The sequence below is a fragment of the Rhea americana genome, unplaced genomic scaffold (assembly GCF_003343005.1).
Source record: "Rhea americana isolate MKP2758 unplaced genomic scaffold, rheAme1 scaffold_155, whole genome shotgun sequence".
Classification (NCBI taxonomy): Eukaryota; Metazoa; Chordata; class Aves; order Rheiformes; family Rheidae; genus Rhea; species Rhea americana.
This window is the reverse complement of record NW_028185650.1, coordinates 1,611,252-1,625,508: the sequence shown is the minus strand read 5'-3', so window position 1 is coordinate 1,625,508 and position 14,257 is coordinate 1,611,252. Positions and strand designations below refer to the sequence as shown.

General features: G+C 42.0%; 2 protein-coding genes across 2 annotated transcripts in view; one reads left to right on the top strand and one right to left on the bottom strand.

Moving 5' to 3' along the window:
* Positions 1-13,042, bottom strand: part of CDAN1 (codanin 1) — a 30,559-nt gene extending 17,517 nt beyond the window's left edge. Inside the window, exons 1-11 of the mRNA XM_085299885.1 lie at positions 12,971-13,042; positions 11,556-12,265; positions 9,678-9,902; positions 6,896-7,089; positions 6,327-6,443; positions 5,513-5,591; positions 4,865-4,985; positions 3,701-3,810; positions 2,980-3,069; positions 1,804-1,879; positions 635-843 (exon numbers count right to left, since the gene is read on the bottom strand). Coding sequence (XP_085156011.1) covers positions 635-843; positions 1,804-1,879; positions 2,980-3,069; positions 3,701-3,810; positions 4,865-4,985; positions 5,513-5,591; positions 6,327-6,443; positions 6,896-7,089; positions 9,678-9,902; positions 11,556-12,265; positions 12,971-13,042 — 2,003 coding nt within the window. The remainder of the gene's footprint in view (positions 1-634; positions 844-1,803; positions 1,880-2,979; positions 3,070-3,700; positions 3,811-4,864; positions 4,986-5,512; positions 5,592-6,326; positions 6,444-6,895; positions 7,090-9,677; positions 9,903-11,555; positions 12,266-12,970) is intronic.
* A 906-nt stretch (positions 13,043-13,948) lies between these two features.
* The window catches only part of LOC146598717 (uncharacterized), a 3,055-nt gene continuing 2,746 nt past the window's right edge, over positions 13,949-14,257 (top strand). Inside the window, exon 1 of the mRNA XM_085299884.1 lies at positions 13,949-13,997. Within this exon, the coding sequence (XP_085156010.1) occupies positions 13,949-13,997 (49 nt within the window). The remainder of the gene's footprint in view (positions 13,998-14,257) is intronic.

The following is a 14,257-nucleotide window of genomic DNA, read 5'->3' as shown; positions in this document are numbered from 1 at the left end:
AAACAGCAGTAAAACCTCAACTAACACTCTGCAATATTTCAAGCCTTTGTCACTGAATCATACCAAGCATCACAGATTTTATCTAGCCAATAACCTCCAAAGCACCATGCTGATAGTCAAGAAAGCAAGGGACAAGACTTCTGACGTTGTAATGCTGGCTGACCCCTTTCTCCATTCTTGTCTTTCGCTCCTTGGAACAGCCGCTGCTCAGCATGTCCCAGCATAATAAGAATGTGAATYTGTCCAATCAGAAGCTGTAAACCAACTGAACTTGGGTGAGCTGTGCTCTGTGAGAGACCTGAACCCATTAGGTGGAGTAGTATAAATAGTATCAGAATCGCTATCAGGAGATACTATTTAAAGACAGAAAACTACTACAATCTAGCATAATGTTACACCCCTCCCTTGCCTGCTCTTCTATCTGGCCAGAACACATCTATTAGCATGCTCACAGTGCTGAGGAGCCAAGGACACTGTGGTATTTTGCAGCTTGAAAGCATTCCTGCCATGCTCTGCTTAGCYTGCACCACTGCCAAGCTCTCCAGACAACACCCTACTGTGAAAGAGGCACACTGGTGTTCCCTACTCCCCCCTCAACACTTCACCAAGGAAACAGTGACCACAGGTGGCTAACCTGCCTGCGCTGAGGATGAAGTCCCTGAAGAACTGCTGACACCCTGTGAACGAAGGGGGTGGGCAAGGTCCTCTGATGCTCTGAGGAACGACAAATCTTTCCTGCAGTCTCTTCAGCCGGCTCAGATTGTCAGAGCCCAGCATATTAAGGACATCCTGGTCTGGGGTATCTCCCCAGCTTGTGCCACCACCAATAGGACCTTTACACATCTTCAGAAGAAAGGAAGAATAGGGAGGTGGAAATTCATAACCAAGCATTGTTTCACTTCATTACTAACCCCTTGCATTCCCCCTCTTTATGAGGCTTTTTTTTTTTTTTAAGAGGGATACAAGAGCTGCTGAGAGTTAAGAAGACACAAATGAAAAACAGAAGTTCAGCACCTATGACTAATTTAATCCTGTTGATGTAGAGTCCATTCACCTTTTTTGCCCACAATCTCCTTTGAAAATACACATCAGGCAGGATATTGCCAAGAAGATTTGGACTTAAGGAATTTTCAATATTCCAACAGTGTCCAGCCTGAATTTTGATCAATGTGTATGCACTAACACCCTTACATCATTTTTTTTTGTCCCTCTTGCTGTCCAAAAGGAAACCCACAGATAAGCCATCACTTATAGTTAGAATACACTGAAGATTTATACTTCAACCARAAGCGTTTTCTCTTTCTTCATTCCTCCAGCTACAATGATGTTAGATAGTCCTTGAAACTGGCCAAAAAATTGTACAAAAAAACCCCAACTGTTACCCAGAAGAACCATAAATACTTTGCAGCTCCTGTACTCATGCTAGAGTCAAGAAACAATCATTAATATTATGGGGGAACATAACTGGGCACTCCTGCATTTGACACATATCGAAATACATGCTATACCTTTTGAAAAATTATAACTGTTCTAATATTAGCAGGTGAAAGCAAAGAATGGAGAATGAAGTCTTAGATCTCATGATGTGCTCACTGAGCCTTAACTCTGGTTTACAGAGGGCTAATCACCGACTTGTATTTCAAGAAAAGGAAGGAAATTCCCATCCTGAATATTTGGCTCTCCCAAATAATGTTCCATAAGAAAATCTCAAAATAAACCTGCAAGACACTTTTTTTTTTCCTGGGCTGAGGAAGGGACAAAACAATATCGATGAACTTCCTCATGGAAAAACAAGTCATTTACCTGGATGAGCTGTTTCTGAAAAAGCCTGGCAAAGTGGCTGTGGTTGCAGGTTGCAGATAAGTGAGCCATCATAGCCCTGTGAAAAAAACATCACAAAATGCTGACTGCATCTCTGTAGTATGAAAAAGCATTTTTTCCTCAATTATACCAGAAGCACAAAACAACTGCTTTTAAGAAAATGATCTCCAGAACTCTTTACAAAGACAACATTACAGTGTCCTCCTTTGAATGAAGTGTCACAAGCACTGAACCCCATCTGCGACCATGGAAAGAAAAATTCTCCCTGGATTCTCCCTGAACACCTGCAGAGCAAACATAGCTCTAGAAGAGATGAATAGATACTGTTCCTCCACTGCAAACATATAGTTTGTTTTCTTCCTAAATAACAGTTTCTGCTCCCACTCTCACTTGCACAGATCAGTGAGCTGAAAGTTCACATAGATGCAAGTAARAAAGCAGCAGTAGCAGTACTTGCGATGCTCGAAGAGAAAGAAAATTTCTTGGTTTAGATCTCAGCCTTGTTTTGCTCCTCTGGTGAAAAGCCACCTTTACACATGTAAYGTGAGTAGGCTGGAGGTTAAGACTAACACAGAAGCCTACAAGGCAAAYGCTTTTCAGAGCTGAACAGTTTGTTTATAAATACTCTATTTTGATAGTATCAATAAACACAATTTGCTTTCCATAGAAACAGTCAAACTTGGCTTGTTTTCCAGGCCAAGAAACCAGAATTCCCTAAACTAGTTAGAAGAGTTAAGACATTCTAAACATGTAATATGCTTCTTTACACACAAAAGTAGTAGGGCACTGGAAACACAAAAGGCACACCAAAGTGTATATAACAACAATGTTCAGAGCACAACATACCAGCTGTGAGAGTGGCTCTCTCTACGGTTATGACCAGGGACAGAATTACACCAAGACTGATAAATTTATGACCTTGCCACCTATGCCTTGTTTAATGTAATAGTTGATACCCTTAAATCTAGTAGCAAGTTTACAGGAATAACATTTTCCAAAAAAAACGTAGCTCCCCTACAGATCATTGCAGAAGGCCATTAGGAAGAACATGGAAATTCAGACAYTGAGTCTAGTATGCTGCACCAGCAGTTCAGCTACATTAAAGAGTGCTGCAAAAACTATAGTTCAATTCTAGCTGAAGTTGCACTAGACTCTTACCTGATCTTGTTGCCCAGAACTCTTTCAAAGTCCCAGCCAGATTTTTCATGATTATCCTCCCATTCACGCAGTAATTCATAAAAGATATCCCTGTGAATCAAGATATTCAAGGGTATGAAATCCTGGTCTTCAAAATTTGAACAGTAACTGAATACTCAACCACTCATAAGTTCCCCAATGAGAATTTACTCCAGATAAAATAACTCAAGCCTCCAAGCCTTCAGATATCCTTAAAAAAATTCATTAACTTCAGTATTTCAGAGAGTTTCCATTTCCCCTGTCTTTGGCAGCAAGTGCTTAAACTCACACAGAATGACCAAAACACCCATTAAAATACACACTGAAGACTGAGAAGCAGGAAAGAATAAGCCACATTTCACCTAAGAGGAAAGAAAAAAGGACCAAAACAATTTGCCAGCCTCCCCTCATCCCACTGCCATGGAAGAATACCAAGAGTGTCAGCTCTGTTTGCAGAAGCAACCCACTAAGGTTACACACTGTACTGGTATCTACCAGCAGCCTCAGCAATTCCCGAAGAATTAACGTCTGAAGACATTATGCATTTAGCTCCTGCAGTCAAACAAAGACCAAGGCTTTAAAGAGTGAAAATGTCCAGGTTTTTCTACAGCATCCAGCATACAGACACTCTTAATGTCCTCTGTTCACAACTACAGAAAGACTATGCCTTGTGAGCCATAGAGTAGCATTAGAAGTAGCTTACCTTTGTTTTTTAAATATATGAAATGCTCTGTCACTGGGAAAGTTAGAGCGATTGTCAGTTTCTGGCTGGAAAGAAACAGATTGTACAGAGCAGGGCAGCAAGAGAGACACCTGTTGAAAATGTAAACACAGCCCTTAGACTACAGTAAGTCTCTAATTTATACAACAATTTGATACCTAGGAAAAACAGTGAAGAGTGATCAGGAAGCAGGAACCAATCGAGCTGTTCAGACAGTAACCAGCAGTTAGTAACTGGGAAATGACAAACACCAACAGCTGCATAATGTACATGATGCTACTGAAGCGRAATCACTCCGTCTGATGGATGGGAGCTCCTTGTCTCTCTAAGCAATCTCTCCAGACCAGATTGCAACTAGCATTGATACAGAAACCAGAAAGAGCTATCTGCCACCAGTCAAAGCATATTTTGAGTGTGAGATTCTTCTGAGAACACAGGATAGCAGCTGGCAATTCCTGTATTATTCTTRTTTCTCCCACTTGAAAAGCATATGGCTTCAGTTAACAAAAAACCTTTACCATAGCTCAGCTATTCATGTGCCTTAGCCTCARAACACCACACTTTCTTTGCCAATAGCAATCCCCATTTTTAAATGATGAAGGAMATGGGATACAGAATAAAGTAGGAATTCCTATCATCCAGCTTCAGTTCYCTAACTCAGATGATCAGACCAGGAAACCAATTTTCACAGGCTGCATTGTCTCCTCTGAAGTTTTATTTGCCTAAAAGGAGTTTGTAACTATGCATTTTGCCTAAAGGGAGTTATGTAGCTCCAAACTACCTCTTCCAAACTACATTCTGATATTGCATCCAAGCCACCATTCTGAGACCCATGTTTATTAGAGGAGAGTTTCACAAGCAAAACTTGGTCCTGTCAAAGTCACTGGGAGCTCTGTCATCAAGCCCTGGTTGAGGTCAGGGCCTGGAGTGCAATGTAAWGCTAGTCAGCAGCGATTTACAGCTACAGTCATTGGCCCTAGCAATTCACTGGCCCACTGACACAAAAAAAGTACCTTTTAGACCCTTCCCAAAGAAAATCRGACAAGACACACAAAATAGAAGGAATGAGATTTAACACTACAGCCATYGTAAGAGCAACAATGCAAAGGTATAAAACAACATTAACTGAGGGCTGCTAATTTTTACCTTGGCTGTGCTGCTTTCATAAGCCTGCCTGAGCCTCTCGTGCAAGGTGGGAGAAAAAGATGCAATCCGTTCATTTTCAGCCAAGAGCTTCAGTGTCCCCTTTTCTAAATGGGAAATAATTCTGCCAAGACAACATCCATAAAACCCACAGACAGACATAAAACAATACTATGATCAGACCTGAAGAGATGCTCATTTTTATAAAGTATCAAGTGAAGAGTGCTAAGCCCCAGGCACCCAGATCAAACCCTACTGGCATCTGAAGGGCCCACTATAAGCATCACCTCAAGCCGTACAAAGAAACAAGTCTATTGCCATCTTCCTCCATTCCGTCTGTATCTAACACAGCTACTTCCCTAAATTACGACCACTTTTTAACTGTTCTCATCTCCTAACTTTTCCATTCCTGCCCAGGCACTGAAGCTTAGGAGACAGATCAGTGTAAGGAAAACTCCTAGATATTCAAATTCAGACCAAGGGTTTTTTTTGTTTCGTTGGGGTTTTTTGTTGTTGTTTTTGTTTTTTAAAACAAGAAAATTAAACACACCAGGCCTGTAAGTTGTAAAGCTCTAAAATCCAAGCACATTTGTTTCATCTCATACACATCTGCAGATGTAGACAGAAGAGAAAAAAAAAAACTCAACTCACTCATACTGATAATCCAAGACTTGAACAGCAAAATAAACACAGTTGTGCACATTTCGGAAATGCTGTTTCCTTGATGCATCTAAGAAGGAAAAAGAAGAAACATGAGACAACAGCATCTCTCACCATTTATAAACTAAATAACCAGCAGTTAGCTCTTGAGGAAGGTAGGAACTGTCATATCCAAAGAGTTAAATGGTTTTCCAGAAACAGCATTCAATTTCTAGCTGTTCTGATTCCCTGGCACACAAATAGAAAAATCCAGACCCATCTTCCCTATTCCAAAGGCAACTAAGTTATTTAATGCTGTATGAGAAAGAAAAGATCACTTCTCAACCTTTTGGCCAACAGTGGCATTAAGTTTAAGTCTGTATTTGCCAGAAAACAAATCCAAAGATTATGCATCTATATGGATGGTTCCCACATGCCCAAATCTATGGTCCAACCTCAACTTAAAAATAAAATTAAAGAAAATTCACAGGTCAACAGCACTTTTGATTTGCTAGGAATAAAGGATCCAACATACCCCTCCTTCTCTTTGAAAGTTTGTTTTAGCAAATAATCGCAACAAATTTTGTGCTACTGCAGAAAGCTAGATTCATATCGTATCTAGCAACCCTGCTTTAAACTCATGTTGCAGAAGCTCGATGCTCAAACATGTATGATTTTGGTTAACATCTCAGATCAGGCCCACAGAGGTAATGAGGCACTTCTATGGAATTCAAGACCAATGGTCCAAGCTAAAGGCAACTACTCTTCTATATTACATCAGCATTGCATGGAAGTAACATTCTTTCTGTTCAACACTATTGCTGACCTTCACTTCTTTCATTGACTTCAAGGTCGCTCTCCCCATCTTCTGCAGAAGTGCCTTTAGACGTTAACAGCTGCAGAACAAAAAAGAGCTCCAGAAAAATATTTGGTACCAGATTTTCTGGAAGAGAGGAAATAAGATACTAAATGTAGATATTCAGCATTGATCTGCTTCAATAAACGAAAGTAAAAAAACCAGATAACTACTCTATGCCAGGGACAGCAGAAAACTCCCTCCCACACACAGCTGCAGTGTAAGTCTATATGGGAATTACAGGATGGACATGTTAGGGAAATCTAGTGTCTCAAATTTACACCTTTGAATATGAATGTACAATTTCAGCCTTCTACAACTCTGAGTACTATGTCAGGTTCATCTACTTCCCTGAGCTTTTGCCTAGGACCCAATTATTTCAATAATTCTGTTGACTTGGTTTATTTGCCTAGGTGCTACTTGTTTGTACATTGAAACTAACCCACGATTTTTACTTCTCATCCACCTCCTTTCATCCCAAGGGACATGCAAGTTCAAAGCTCACAGAAAGGTTAGTCTGACATCTTCTGGGTCTTCACCTGCTATACAAGATGAATAGAGCTGCGCCAGACACTCCAACTGTTTCTTGCAGGAAACTTTAGCAGGATTTGCACAGGTCACCAGGTGGCTTTCAGTGGAGAGGCTACCACTACGAGCATAGCCAGGTTTAGTAGGAGTACCAGGATCAAGAGACAGCCCTGCAGGAGAAGACGCCTGGTGCAGCAGCTTGCATCTGAAATTCAAGATCAGCAATACTGACACATGCAGTCACATGGTAAGAAGAGGTCTTTCTCATGCAGTAGTACAGTGTGAAGGAATTCCTGCAATATGTAACCATGTCATGTATACTGCCTAAGACTGCTTTTACCGGGTATGATACTAATTCAACCTATCTTTTCCTTAATGAGAAAAGGTCTTAGGGCTAACAGTCAAAAGAGTCAAAAGAACTAGATTCAAATTCCAACTCTGATGACACAATGTGGTGCTTTGGCTAAATTATCTAACTTAGGTGGTTGCTTTTTCTCATATAAACTGATTATTTGTTAAGTATATTGRATCCATTAGAGTCTAGGTCCTAAGACTTTTTTTTGCACGTACCTACGTAATTTTGATAGCCAAACACTTTGCAAAATCTATGAAAATAAAGTTCACGGCAAGACTCCAAGATATATTTACGTTAATGATGCCTGCAGAAGATCCAGTACTGCTAAGTGGAAAGGCAAAGCAATAGCTGACATAATCCAACTGAACAAACAACATGAACAAACTACTTTAATTACTAGATTCTAAATCAACAACAGTCACTCAGTTAAAGACATAGGTATTGTTGAAAATATACCTACGAAGGCCATGCAAAATGCAGCAGCAGAGTTGCATACAAAAGACAAGTGAGGAGGATGAAAGCCAGTAACAGCAATAYTAAACAATCATTAAAAGATCTCAACAGAACAGCTACACTTCAAACATTGCACCCACCTCTTGTCACAATGTTTCTGTTTCTACAGTCTCAAAAGCAAAATCTTTAAGAGTCAATTTAAAAACTGTGGGCAAGACTAGAAAGGGTGCTTTTGTTTGTTTTTAACTGAGGCAAAGAACTTTTTCTGTTGGCCTAACTTGGAACCACTGCAATGAAGAAGGAAATAGACCCAACACGTGAGTAAAAGGGTTATTTACCTACCAACATCCTTCATCTACCTTGCCTGAAACGTAAATGCCCTGCTGACATAACTGAACCAAATTATTTGCTATTTGTCACTTCCTAAACCCAMTAATGTCAGATTCTAACAAAGTCGTGAAATGTCCGTGCTAAGGCAGAAGTGAAGCAGAGTCTAACTCATCATGAATTGCACTCTTGCCACTGCTCAAAGTGACCCAGATTGGTTTGTGGTTGTGCTGGTTTTGTACCACTCATCCCCACCACTGCTGAGGATACAACAGCAGCTCCCAGCTCCAAGTACTGCCCCTTTCAAATCAATCATGATGGGCCTGATCAAGCCCACACAATACCATTTGGCCTACTTTAGTTTATATGGATTAGTGGAACATTTCAGATATAATTCAGACAGGAATATGTGCTTCACTGAAGTGCACAGAGCCAGGTTCAAATCCTGAGCAGTTCTGCTAGAGGTCCAAAATTTAAAGAAAGAGCAAACAGCAGCTCAGGAGAACCTCATGGGTCTGTTTCAGCATTACGGACCCAATTCTGGTCCCATGGAGGTGGGCTGAAAGGCTAAGCAGGAAAAGAATTTCACCAGTAAACAAACACCTGACTCTTCCTAGAACTGGCTTGAATAAGATCACACAGTCTGATCACACAGTAACCAAAAAGTAATGTTAAATACTTGAGAAAGGTCTCTTATTTTAAGGACTCGTATGACAATTGTTTCAACCAAATTGATCAAAAATGACAAGCTTGGGGAAGCAAGACTTTCTTAAAAGAAATCGCTGTAGGTAGCTGCAGCCTTAGGATGACTATACCAACAAGGGATTTCTCCCTTACTAGCTCAGTTCTCACACATCCTAAGAAGTTTCCCTAAGGAGTGGAGGGAAAAAAAAAAGATAGAGAACACTGACAGTTCTGTCAACAATTTTAACTATTAGTTTCTCTATTATTGTATTTTGCTCCCCCCCCAAGCATCAATCTTCACAGAGCAACAGTGATATCATTTTACATACAAAGAACAAAAGTCACACAGTAGCTGAATGGTAGAGACAAAATCTGAAGCCAGACTTCACCTCATCTCCTAGCACACAAAATTTTAGATAGATAGCTGAAGTAGCAACTTTAAAAACAGAAATTCATGCTCCCCATGTCCCATTTTCCCTGAGTGAAAGCTTGTGTTACCTTGTTAATAGTTTTGCAAGGCAGACAAAACACTTTACCCAAATTTGCATCATTAACTCATTTTCTTCAAGGCAAACTACACCCTCCATCACAGGCGATATCTTCAAAAACAGCCTAATTACACTAGCACAAACTCTCTTATATCACCTATGCAAGTCTAAGGAAAGCTGGACAGCCACATGTCCTAGCCCAAGAAAAGGCCATCTTATAAAAGCAGTGAGGAGTGACCAAATTCTTCATGAAAAAGTCACAGTCATTGCTGCAGAGCGAGCACATCTTTAAAATGAGAAGCGTAARCTAAAATGCACTATTATCCTAGTCTGATAACAGATTCATACTTGGTTTTAGACCAGTTACAGTTTAAAGTTACCAATATCCATTCTGAATAATCTTCTGGTCATTCTCACTCTTATACAAGYACCATCTTAAAATAAGAGAAATAGAATCAAGTCCATCACCACCCTCTCAGGCTGTACCTTTCTTTCCTCAGCATCTCCCTCTCCTCTTGAAGGCTGCTCCCTACCACAGAAGTAAGATTTCCTTCCTGGATGGCAGTAAAGGCTTCAAGGCTTGTCCCAGACGGAAATCGAGCAGCTGGTGACTGACTGACAGGTGTAGAAGTGAAGCACATCTTTGGTTTTGAGAGGGGGCGCTCGGCACTTACAGGAGTTGGGTTGATTCGCCTTGATGGTTTGCTTTTGCTGGAAAAGAATGAAGTCTATTGAAATTTAAAAAATAATAAAAAAATATAGGTCACAGAACAAAGATGCACGCAACTCTTCCTGAAGAGCCTAACACTAAAGTAAAATGGATAAGGAGGTAAGGAGTCATGACAATGAATTCCTAGCTGTGCCCATAGCTGCTGGCTTTATCCTAGTCACTGAATAGGAAGCAAGTACCCACAGAACTACGGACTGTGAAAAGTAGCCTAGCGCCCTTTGCTGTGAACACAACTATCAGTTACTAAGTCACAAAGCAGATAACACAGTACCACTCAACTCTTCTAAATTGCCTTGTTCAAAAGCATTTCTAGTTTGGGAGGAGAAGACGTGCCTTGTTTTAGCAACAGTTCAATTCAGCAGCAATTTCTAAATGACTAAATGACCTTAAAAAGAAAAAAAAATCAAGATGTAGTTGTCCATGATGAGGAGTCCAGGCTCCTAAGCCACCCTCAGCCCCTTAAGTTTAGGGAAAACCACTCTTTGTGCATAGCTACCAAGACTGGTTCTTGAGGAATAGGCTCTGTAATGCAGTGAGAGGCATTGGGGAAAACAGAAACAGCAACAAAGCATTACATTTCTCAAGAAAATGCCGATTACTACATATTAATTGCAATAAGGGTCTCAAAAATCACTCTTGCATTGTTCCTACCTACAGCATGACCACTTCCCCGCCCCAGCCTACACACGCACCCCGACACACTTTTTTCCTATTTGGGCGTACTGCAACTGATGAGAACTTACTACACTGGAAATGCATCATATCTCCTTTGGCCAAAGCACCATTTAGAGCACCATACAGACAGTCACACACTAGGCAGCCAGCCTAAAGAAGCCTTTCAGAAACAGAACTTCTGTACGGACCCTTCTATCAATTTTCAGCTGGAATTTTTCATTCCTGACTTGAAGACATCACCTTGCCCTTGGAGCAAATAAGCTAACATGAAAGCATTATATCTGGTAATGAGGATTTTCGAGAGTAAAACCCCAAGAAAAAAGAGGAAAGGGTTGAGACAACCTCAAAACAGAGGCTTGTCCAGAGCTAAGGCAAAGTCACCTAGGAAACCAGTTCTTGCCRGGAACCAAAGAGAACACAGGCATTACCTTAGCCATTTTGTCCATAACCACACTACATAAACAAAGCCATATACTAACAGCCATTACCAAATGTCACAGAATGTCAATTTAAAAGCTTTTTTGTAGTATCAGTAAAGCTTAAGAGCCTTTCAGTTGCTCTTCATTAGTAATTCCCATTATACTGAATAACAGACGTGAAGAGCCAAGATAATGCTGATTCGTTAGAATACGCAAGGACAAGGTTGTGCTTAGCTTCCCATCAGCTACCCTGTGACCAGCTGAATTATAGGCAGCAGCACAAGTGAGAGGATTAAGAGGAATCTGCACGAGTTCATGGAGCAGAATACTCCATGAACTACATACACCTATTGTAGCAATTTTCCCCTACATGGCAACGTGTTACAAAACAGTTCCAGCCAAGGGGAATTAGAAACTAGCCTCCAGATACTGTTTATTACAGCACCTTTTTATCTGGACATGCAGAACAGGATGAGCTAGTCAAGAAATAGTAACCTGCAGCACAATCAGAACAAAAGAGCAAGGCAGACTTGCTCTTACTTTGTCCAGCCAGAGGCAGCATCCATGGGCGGAAACTCTTCCAAATTGTTGAGATTTAACTGTCTGGGTGGGGATCTGGCAGAAACAAGAGGTACTTCATTCCGCTTCCTTCTCCCTGCGCTCCATGACGTACTCTCACTTTTTCCATCTTCATCCTCAGCCAAGGAACGTCCTAGGTCCCGAACTACCTGCCGGCCAGAGGCACTGACTGAGCTGTTGCCTTTCCTTCTGCCTCGCCTCACCGGTGGGGCTTCAGGCATGGGTGTAAGGAAGCTCCCCAAGCTCGCCTTCTGCGATGAGCGCTTCTCACTGTAGTTAAGCACAGGGCTGTACCCAAAGCTTGGGCTGCTAGTGGAGACCATGCTAGTGAAGTCACTGCAAGGACTAGACAGGTTTGACCCAGAAAAGGAAGAGGAGCCACTGGATGCAGCAGCAGGAGAAAAGCTGGTATCTGTGGTGCAGGAGGTCACCGAAGTCCTTTCAGAAAAGAGCTGCACCCGGCTGCTGTTTGATCCTGTTGTGTGACCTGCCCTCCTTTCTGATCCTGTCCTTTGATTTCCATGGGCTTTGGAATTTGGGGTTTTAGCAGGAGTAGAGGGTCCATTAGTCAGGATCTGGCTGGTCTGCTCCCTTAAAAAATTCAGCAGAAAAGGCACAAAGTCTTTCTGAAGCAAACTAAGAGATACCAGCTTCTCATGGATGTGGTTCTCCTACAAAGAAAAAGGACAAAGTGTTACTGAAAAATGCTACCTGAGTCTTTCCACATGCCTTAGTAGAAACTGTCAGATTAAAGAACAATATGATTAGTCAAAGCAGGTCACTGAAATTCAGGTGACCTTAGCACTGGTCACATATCTGAAACCTAGCCTCCAAACAAATCATTTGGCATTGGTATTCAGATGGAGTCAATCATTTTGGTCTGACTGGGAATCGGCAGAACTGTTCCACAGAAACCTCAATAATATTTACTGAGGATAAAGCCAAGAAGAACTTGAAGTAACTGGCACCTCTAACTCCAGTCTTCCAAAGACAGACATCAACAGCATGAGGCAGCTAATTCCAATATAAAAATCCATACAAATCTGTAACTTCTCTGTTCCAGTAATACCACCTGCTTCCACAGAGGGGTGCTAAAATAAGACTTGTTTAAGCACTTTCAGTCTTGTAGCACCAAACACAAGAGCAAAACTGCTTTTCCATTTTCTATCAGTTAATTCTGCTCCCTTGCCAAGTCACAGAGGTCTGAACTGAGACCGTGCAGCTTTAAGACACAAAGTTTTTATTCCAGAAACCTAAACAAAAAAACAGAATCAATACATTCAAAAATCTAAACATAGTTGCTATCTGACAGGGGTATAATATCCGGACAAAATTAAAAAGACCTCATGTTATAAGCACAGTTCATAACTTTGTACACTAAGTAAGATTTCTTCTGTTCTTAATACTGCACTACGCTTCTGTTTCCTCTCAACGGGATTCCGCAACATTGGCAATAGTAACAAAAGAAGCTCAAGAGGCAGCAACTTACCTCTTGTTAATATTAAAATCATTGCACACACGCTYCCATTTCATTTATAATCATATATCCACTATATAAAAGGTAAAGAGAGCAAATGCTACTTCTGAAGGAACTGTTCAGACGCAAGCTGGCAGTAAAGCCATGGCCCTGACTGCTCCTGCAATCCTCTAGGCACCACTGCTGAACCAATGGTTTGGAAGTCTGAAACCAGGTCAGCTTCCCAGTGAAGTACGCAGCTCTGACACAGCCTGGATAACAAACCAAGCAGCCAAAACTCACTGCTTTAGCACTCTTATATTTTGTGAAAAACAACAGGATCAGAGTACAAACCCTATCAAGAGTTCGAAAACAACTGCAGCCCAAAACTGGCAGGAAAGCTAGAGCAAGACATACTCTGCTATTTCCTTGAGTGCCTACCTGGGCTTAACACAGAGGCAAAAGGACAGAAATCACAGTCTGTGCTACGCACAAGGTCAGGCTGTTTCTCATATTCCTTCAAAGTAAGACCTGTTTTCGCTCATCCTTCCCCGTGAAAGCCAACAGAGTTCAGCGCATCCACCGCAGGACGACCTGTTGGCAGTTACCAGCTGCAAGCCTTCCACTCACCTTCTTCCTCTGAAGCAACTGAGCTGCTCGCAGCAACGTAAGGCAGCTGTCAGCTCCCTGTTTGCAACTGCAAACTTCTCAGTTAGTAATTAGAGCCTACGCATCCCTCACCCAGGCAGCAGAAACTGAACCATCTGCTCTCAAGGTCCGTAACCTCCACCAARCTCCACAGCCCGCTCCTGGCTCAGTTTGAAAAATATCAAACGTAAAATATTGATCCCTTCTTTCCTAAGGAGTTTAGAAAGACATCCAGGCTCGACTAGCTCAAATGGGTGACAGCTTAACCAGCGGCAAGCTTGGATTTAAACCAACACTGGGTAAGATGTTCTGAGGTGCTCAGGCAGGAGACGCTTTGACTCAAAATCTTGCTTCCCTGCACCATGCCCGAGACACAAGCGCTCGCAGCCCGCGAAGCCCGGCCCGCCCCGGCCCACCGACGGCAGCTCCCGGCCCTGGAAGCCGCTTTCCGAGGGCGAGGCGGGGCGAGCAACAAGTGAGCTCTCGGTGCCGCCGCCTCCCTCCGCGCCGCGACACCGGCCCGCCGGGCGCCTCGGTGCTCGGGCCGCGACCGCGGCGC